The sequence below is a fragment of the Echinops telfairi genome, unplaced genomic scaffold, assembly GCF_000313985.2.
Source record: "Echinops telfairi isolate 266 unplaced genomic scaffold, ASM31398v2 ScPeMD7_2291;HRSCAF=2852, whole genome shotgun sequence".
Taxonomy (NCBI): Eukaryota; Metazoa; Chordata; class Mammalia; order Afrosoricida; family Tenrecidae; genus Echinops; species Echinops telfairi.
In genome coordinates, this window is record NW_022106189.1 from 46,046,795 (window position 1) to 46,054,951 (window position 8,157).

Consider the following 8,157-nt stretch of genomic DNA (forward strand, 5'->3'; position numbering starts at 1 on the left):
CTCCTCCCTGGGGGATAGACAACAAAAAAGTGGGTGAAGGGAGATGTCGGACAGGGCAAAATATGACAAAATAATAATTTATAAATTATCAAGGGAGGGGGGAGAGGGGAGGGGTAAAATGAGACCTGATGCCGGGGGCTTAAGTGGAGAGGAAATGTTTTGAGAATGATGACGGCAATGAATGTACAAATGTGCTTTACACAATTGATGCATGTATGGATTGGGATAAGAGTTGTATGAGCCCCTAATAAAATGATTAAAAATAAGTGAGAAATAAACTTCAGACATTAGTAACCATACCCCTAAGATGCCATGCAAGGAAGGGTAGACTCTATAATAAGCCTCAGGACAATGTCCTTGGCCAGCCCCCAAGGTGCACCCACCACCACCTTGGGAGAAAAACAAACTGGGGCCTTTGACCTGATTCCAACCCAGAACTTCCCCCAGAGGGCCTCTGGGGCTGTCGATCTTTCCTGGAGAGCAAAGTGCCTCTTCTTCTTCCCTGGGAGTGGCTGGTGGGTTCGAACCGCTGACCTTTTGGTTAGCACCCAATGCTTGCCCGGGTGCACTACCAAGGCTCCTCTGTAAAAAATAAAATAAAATAAAACAAGCTCAGGGCTCTCGAGTCAATGCCCACTCCTAGCAGCCCTTTAGGGCAGGGTAGAATTGCCCCTGTGGGTTTCCAAGACTGTAACATGTTACATGAATCAAATGACCCTTCTTTCTCCCAGTGGGTTTGAACTGCTGGCCTTGTGGGTCAGCAGCCCAATGCATAACCATTATGCCACCAGGGCACTTTTGTAGCATCCCTTTATTTGTAGTAAGTCCCTGGGAGTGCAATGGGGAGAAAGAGGAGGCTGTCTACTCCCGAAAAGACTTGCAGTCTCAGAAACCCACAGGGGCACTTCCCCTTTGTCCTGTGGGGTCGAGTCAGGATCGACTCCACGACTGTGGGCTGTTTGGGGTGGAGGGGAGCTGTTGTGGTGGGTTTTATCCGCCATCCGCAACATTGTTGCCACGTTTGAGCCCACTGTTGCAGCCACTGTGCCCGTCCATTTTGTCCAGGGACGTCCTCTTTTTCGCATGACATGGTGTTCTTCTCCAGTGACTGCCCTCTCCTGACGACATGTCCACAGTACACAGCGCCTTGCCATCCTGGCCTCGAAGGAACACTGGCTGCACTTCTTCCAGGACAGACGCTTTGTTCTTTGGGCCATGGGACTTTCAATATTCTTCTTCAGCACCACCATTCACATGCATCCTTTCTCCTTCCATCTTTCTTCTGCGGGGTCCAACTTGCATAAGCAGATGAGGCGGTGGAAGATAGCATGGCTTGGGTCCGGTGCACCTTAGTCCTCAAAGTAGCACCCTGCTTCTCAACACTCTCAAGAGGTCTTGTGCAGCTGAGTTACCTCGTGCACTGCGATGGCATTAGTGGATAATGGCCAACTTCCTTGCTCCCGATCCTGGGCGGATTAGGAACAAGTTTTAAGAGAGCAGAGACCCTCTGGGGTGAGAATAAAAGCAGGCAAGTTGCGGGCGGAGGAATCTTTTTCCCCAATTGCAACAAGGTACGTGCTCATGCATCCCTGGTGGTAAGGGCCATCCCAAGAAAACTTCACCACAGGGAAGGCTTACCCCACCCTCCCCTTCAGCACGTGGCCTTGTTCCTCAAAGAGCATGCCAAGGGGACATGGTTTGAATATCCCGAGGACATGTGACACGGTGTGAATCAGAGCGAGGGGACGGTAGAGAGCTGGACAGGGCGCCTTCCGAAGTGGACGGAGTGAGATGGGGACTAGCTCGGAAAGGTGACTTCTTGCGTTGACGTCTGTTGTAAAGGTCTCTCTGTGGGTCTGTAGGACGTTTGTTGTAAAGGTCTCTCTGTGGGTCTGTAGCTGCCCTTTCAGACCCTTTCACTCTCATAGGACCCCCTGGGGTCTGCTCCAGACCCTCTGACCATCTACCCCACCTGTCACCGACATAAAGGATTTGGGCACTCCCGGCAGCACCCCCATTTCCCAGAAGAGTAAACAGAGGCTCAGAGGGGCCTGCCTTGCCAGCTGCCGTTTGTTGACAGTTTCCTCTTTCCTCACCGAGTCCTTCCATGCCCCCCACCCCCATGAGGAAGGCACTGTTAGCGTCCATGTTCACAGGTGAGGAAACGGAAGCTCAGAGAGGTTGAGTGACTTGCCCAAGGTCACACAGCACAGTGGGTATCTGGATGGCACCAAAACCCCTTGCTTGTACCTAACTCCCACCTCCGTTTCCTCTCCCTGGACGAACAGAGAGGGGCCGTGGGTGGTAGTGGTGATGGGGAGTCCTGTCCCACCTTCAGCTCCCACTGAGCGGGTCCCTCCACCTGCCCCCTGCCTGACAAAGGAAAGCAGAACTTGCTTGAAGACAAAGAGGCCCCTTTGAGGATGGGAACTAGGGACCAGGTGGAGTTACCTGCAGCTTGGGGTACAGACTCCCACGGAAAGGGCCCCTCTCCCTTACTCAGCAGGTACCGTCAGGGGCCCCCAGTGCTGACTTCTCCAGATAAGGCTTGCAGGGGGTCTGGGGGAGGTGGGGCAGCACACAGCCCCTGAAAGAAAGAAGCCTAGGCCGTGTCCAGCCCCCTGGGCAGCACAGCCACACACACCTGCCCCTCCCACCTGCATCCCGGCTGACCCTGCCCTCGGTTGCCATGGGCACTAAAAGCTTGGGATGAGAGGCTGATTAACCACGGCTGCGAGGCCGCTGGGACTGTCTCAGGCAGGCCTCTGCGCAGGGCCCAGCAAGGGGAGCAGCCCTCAGCCCGGGTCGCAGCCAGCTCTGGCCCTGACACTGAGTGTGAGACTGGAGGGGGAGCAAGGGTCAAGTCCTACTTTGAGGAAGAAGTTCCTGGGTGGCTTCTGGGCCAGAAGTAGCCTGCTGTGGGTGGTTAAGATTGTGGGTTCTAGGTTCCGATCCCATCTCTGAACCTTCGGTCACCTCCAGGTCTCACAGCCCCCACCCCCACCGCCATCCCCTCGTAAAGCATGGTCAGTATTGGTGCTCACCTGGGGGAGAGTCCCTCTCTCCTTTGCAAGACAGTCACTGCCTCCCGCTGGGCCACCTGACTCCCCAGCAGGCTTGGCCAGGACCGGCTTGGTCAACGGAGCCAGGCAGTGTCACAGCAGCTGCAGGGCAGACACAGCCTGGTCCGTGGCAGCGACCACGAGGAGACCACACCCGTCACCCACAGAACTCGGGGACTCGAGGCAGCGTGGACTGCAGCTATTGCCCCACAAAGGCCGGTCCAAAGCAGCCATGCCTTCCTGGCTGCAGACCAGGTCGTCTGAGGACCAGCAAGGATGACACTTTGAGGGGGGCCGGGGTGGGCGTCGGGAGGAGAGCTCCACTCTCGGGGTGTGCGTGTGTGGCCAGAGAACCGGTGGATGATGGGTGGGGCCCGGCACACGGTGAAGAATCTCACGATGGCGGCAAAGGCAGAGCATGGAGCCCACCGTGCGTGGCCTGAGAGTCTGCTCTGGCTGTGGGGCCCTGAGTCCCCTGGCACTCCCGCCTCCTTCTGCAACAGTTCTGGATGCTGCTTCAGCCAGTGGATGGGAGGCGGAGGGTGGAGACCATGCCCATCCCCAGGAGAACCTCAGTCTAGGGGCCCACAGGGGTAACTGGCTCCAGTCCCCTTCATGGGGGGAATCTCTTCCCTCCGCATTCCTCCCGGTGGTACCCGCTCACCCCAATAAGTGCCTGGCACTCAATCCTTACCTCAAGCTCTGCTTCTCGGGGAGCCGAGGAGACGGTGGGAAGCTTGAGCCACACAGAGAAAATGAACCTAAAAAAACCAGGCCAAGCCCAGGGAAAGGGGACACCAATACTATAATATCATTTGCAAAACAGCACTGCTGCCACCGTCACCTCCACCACCCCACCCCCGGCAAGGCTATCACCCCCATTCCATGGAACAGGGTGCCACAGCCTAATGCGGGGCGAGGCTGGGACTCTCACCAATGCCACAGCCTAATGCGGGGCGAGGCTGGGACTCTCACCAAGCCCAGCTGACCTCAGGCCTCGCTGAGAGCCCCCCTCTGGCTAGCCCGAAAACTGACCCCCTGCAGCCCCATCACACGCCCATTGGGCTTCTCTGTCTTAAACTAAGCCGAACCAAACTCGGCCGTCGTGAGGCCGACTCACGGCGACCCTACAGGACAGGGTGGAAGTGCCCCCCTGGGTTTCTGAGAGTGCAGCTCTTTATGGGAGTAGGAAGTCTCATCTCTCTCTCTCGGAGCAGCTGGTGGTTTCGAACTGCTGACCTGGCGGTGAGTGTCTCAAGCGTTACTCCCGCCCAGGCACAAGACACATGGCTCGTTAGAGAGGACCTTTATTTATATGCAAAAAAGAAATGAAAAACCATGTTTCGACATCTGTAAAACAAGTGGTAAAAAAAATCCAACGGCTTTGCCGGCAAGCAGCTCTGGTGCCCACGGATGCCGAGTGAAGACGGAATACACTGCGGGTGTGTCTCAGAACCAGGGCTCTGACCGGTGTCCTAGGCCCCGAGGACAGGTCAGTCCGTCTTCCCCATGGCAGGCCAGCAGGCAATCGGGCGTCAGAGGCGGGCACCATGAGGAAGCCTCGGATGTTCAGCAAGCGTCCTGTCGCACGGCTGTCTCCGAGTCCCCGTGCAGCGTCCATGCATGCACACGAGTGTGTATGCGTGTGTGTACATGTGTGTAGACCCGGCACGGCGTCCCAGGCGGGCCTCTGGAGCAGGACGACCTGAGCAGGAGCCCAGACGTCCCCCTGCAGCCCCTCCTTAGGCATCTGGCTCTGCTTCGCCGTCGTCTGACCACGATACCACCTCGTCTAGGCAGACTGCAAAAGAGAGGCGCGTCGTCCACCAACCCACCACACTGGGGCCCCCGGCCGCCGCTTGTTGCCCTGAGCTCCCCCACATCTGGGCAGGGGACTCACTGGGTGCTGAAGGGCTGGCCCCAAGTGACCCTGGGTCTCGTGGGAACTTCCCAGGTACCCCTCTGCCCGGCTCTGGCTAAAGAATCGGGATGGGGCCCACTCAGCCTTTCTTTCTGCCCTCGGTGCCCTGCGCTGGGCAGGGCCACCATCGCAACGCCCCGGGGCAGGCAGCCCGCAGCTGCTCGTGGAGCCCCGGTGTGCACATCTCTTCCACGGGGGTGAGTGCTGGAGCACAAACAAGCATTCGTGGCCCTTGGCACACTTCTGCCCACTGTGACCAGCCCAGAGCAGCCCAGCGCCTGGCCCTGGCCAGGCCCGTACATTTTCCTTCTGTTCAATAAGCAGTGTCCACACAGACTGTGGCAGTAGCCACAAAGGAGCAGGTGGGGCCATCAGCTTGGGCCTGTGCCTCCTCCTGGGAGTAACTCCTCCCAGAGGTCCCCTGTTCAGCCCCAGTCGGGGCATGGGCTGTGTCCCCAAACCTGTCCCAGCTAGCCGGAACCAGCGTGGACAATAACTTGGAGCACTGGTCCAACCAGCTGGCAGGCGTGGGCATCTCCATCAATTACCTGGGCTGGCGGGGGGCACGGGGCGGCAGGCCAGCCCAGCCCCATCCATCATGGCTCCCGGCTGCCGACAGGGCCTGTCAAACTAATGGAGAGACACGCTACATCTTGCTGGGGCTGGGGCCAAGTCTAGGTGGCCCCCGGGAGCCGTGTGTGGCTCTTTTCCTGAGCTGGGTTGGCGTGGCGGGGGGACCTCACCTGTCTGCCGCTTGTCTCTGGGCAGCGTCATGCTCGTGGGGGTCGGGGGGGTGACGATGATGTTGGGGACGGTCAGGTTCTTGTCGCCCAGGACGGGGGAGGCCTCGTCTTGGCTGCTGCTGCTGCTGCTGACACACATTTTAAAGCCTGAGCGAGCGGCGGGCGTGGAGAACATACACACACGTACACACACGACAGAGAGAAAGGCATCAGTGGTCATCGCCGGCAGCCTCTCCCGCTCCCTGCACCATCACTCTCGGGTCTGGCCACTCCCGGGAGCCGGGAGGGCCACTGCTGTCCTACCGCACACCCACGCCGGCGTCGCCCAGGTCAGCGTCTGTTCCCTTCGAGAATGTGAACTTTAGTGCCAGGCATGCCTGGCACACAGGAAACCAAACACGTCCGTCTCCAGGGGTCGGATCTGACCTGCGGAGACCCGGTGAGTATTAGAACACAGAGCCGGGCTGTTCTATGGGTGTTCTTGGAGGGAAGCAGCAAGGAGACCGCCGGCAGACCTTCCCACTGCTCACCTCCGGGTGGGTCTCAGAGGACAACCTTTAGGTTCTCAGCCAATCACAACCCCTGGTGCCACCCAGGGCCCTTCCCAAGTTTGTCATGCTCGTTAGTTAGGTGCCCTCAAGTCCGTGCGGACGCACCGAGACCCTGTGAACCACAGAGCTAAATGCTGCCCGGTCGCACAGTTGCTGTCAGGCTAGAGCCCACTGGGACAGCCACTGCATGCTTAGTAGGTGCTTGGAAATGGCCACCGAGAACTCAATAGATCTGTATCTGAACCCAGATCTTTCTGACTCTGAGCCACGCACGAACTACCACGCACACAAATGATTTTCTGGAAGAGCGCGTGCAAGATTGTCCTCTCTTCTCCCTTGAGCGTTGGATGGGATTCACCAACAAAACCCCTGGGGCCTGGGGCTTTCTTTGGGGCAAGGCTTCTATGGATACAGGACGATTCAGGCTTTCTGCCTCATCTCATGTCAGTTCCGGTGTGCTATATTATCGTTGTCATCTGTCGGTTGGTTTTATTTTCCCCCTGCAAGGACTTCCTCCATGTATTCTAAGTTGTCAAACCTGTTGGCCTGCTGATCCCTGATTTAAATGCAGCTAGTCAGGCAGGCCAAGCCAGTTCCACTCTCTGGCTGACATAAAACCCACCCACCATGCTCCATTAAACACATTCCTCCACGTTCTCCCAGCTGTGATGGTTACGGTGATGTGTCAACTTGGCTGGGCCAGGATCCCGGAGGTCGGCTGCAGTGATGTCAGCGCTTTGTGAACCCGCTGAAGGGCGTGTGTTTCCTTGTGGGGAAGGTGCCTCCATGCATTTCGTCCTGGCAATGCCTGCCCTCTCCTGAGCCCAGACGCAATGCACCACCCTCTGGCTTCGGCTCTTGGGATGGGAGCCAGTGGTTGGCTGTTGGACGGACCTGGCTCTCAGAGTTCATCAGCCCTGCAACCGTGTGAGTCAGGAGAAGCCTCGGTCTGGTGGCTGACCCACTCATTTATGGCTTCCCAGCCTCCACAACTATGTGAGTCATCTCTTCAAACTGATCTATTTATCGATCAATCATCTATTTATCTATCAATCATCTGTTAGTCAATTTATCTATCGACTGATTGATATGCCTCACTGGTTTTGCTCCTCTAAAGCACACAGCTGAAGATATTTGTGCCGAGAGTGGTTCTAGAGCAGGGGTTCTCCACCTTCCTCGGGCCGTGACCCTGTCATGCAGGTCCTCATGTGGTGGGTGACCCCCCAAACATAAAATCATTTTCGTTGCTACTTCATCACATCATTTTGCTACTGGCATGAATCAGGCGACCCCTGTGAAAGGGTCGTTTGACCCCCCAAAGGGGTCACAACCCACAGGTTGAGAAGCGCGGTTCTATTGAAACACAATAATAAAGATGAGTTTCCTGACGCAGCCTCTCAAGTTAGGCACCGCTGATCTCTGCTGCCTGGAGTGACGAGGACACCGGTAATCCATGGGCCGCAGCAGCAACAGAAACAACAAACGATCACCATCAATACTTCAACTCTTGGTGGGAAACGAGGCTCTGGGTGAGTGCCAAAGTGATGCTTCCCCACAATTCTGCCAGGATGAGAGGAACAGGAGGGTGGGTGGTCGGTCCTGTTCTTGCTGACAATGTGGTGAAGGAACGGGAGGGAGGCGTTCAGGGCTCCGGAGGCCCAGCTCCAGGGCCGCACACAAGACCTGGGAGTTGCCCCTGGTGCCTGGAGAGAAAACCTCCTTTGCACAGTGACTGAGGGTCCCGCGGAGAACCAAACCCACAGCTCACTGTCAGTGGCTGAATTACACCATCCACCATCCACTGAATTCCCAACCTTGAATGGCAGCTGATGTTAAAGTAGGCAGTACCGCCCCCTGGGGTGCTGGTACAATCCAGGGGG

At 57.1% G+C, this 8,157-nt stretch overlaps 1 protein-coding gene across 1 annotated transcript in view; it reads right to left on the reverse strand.

Annotated features, from left to right (window-relative positions):
- Positions 1-4,353: 4,353 nt before the first annotated feature.
- The window catches only part of CUNH16orf74 (chromosome unknown C16orf74 homolog), a 20,975-nt gene continuing 17,171 nt past the window's right edge, over positions 4,354-8,157 (reverse strand). The window contains exons 2-3 of the mRNA XM_045293838.1: positions 5,727-5,873; positions 4,354-4,863 (exon numbers count right to left, since the gene is read on the reverse strand). Of these exons, the coding sequence (XP_045149773.1) occupies positions 4,805-4,863; positions 5,727-5,873 (206 nt within the window). The 3' untranslated portion in view covers positions 4,354-4,804. The remainder of the gene's footprint in view (positions 4,864-5,726; positions 5,874-8,157) is intronic.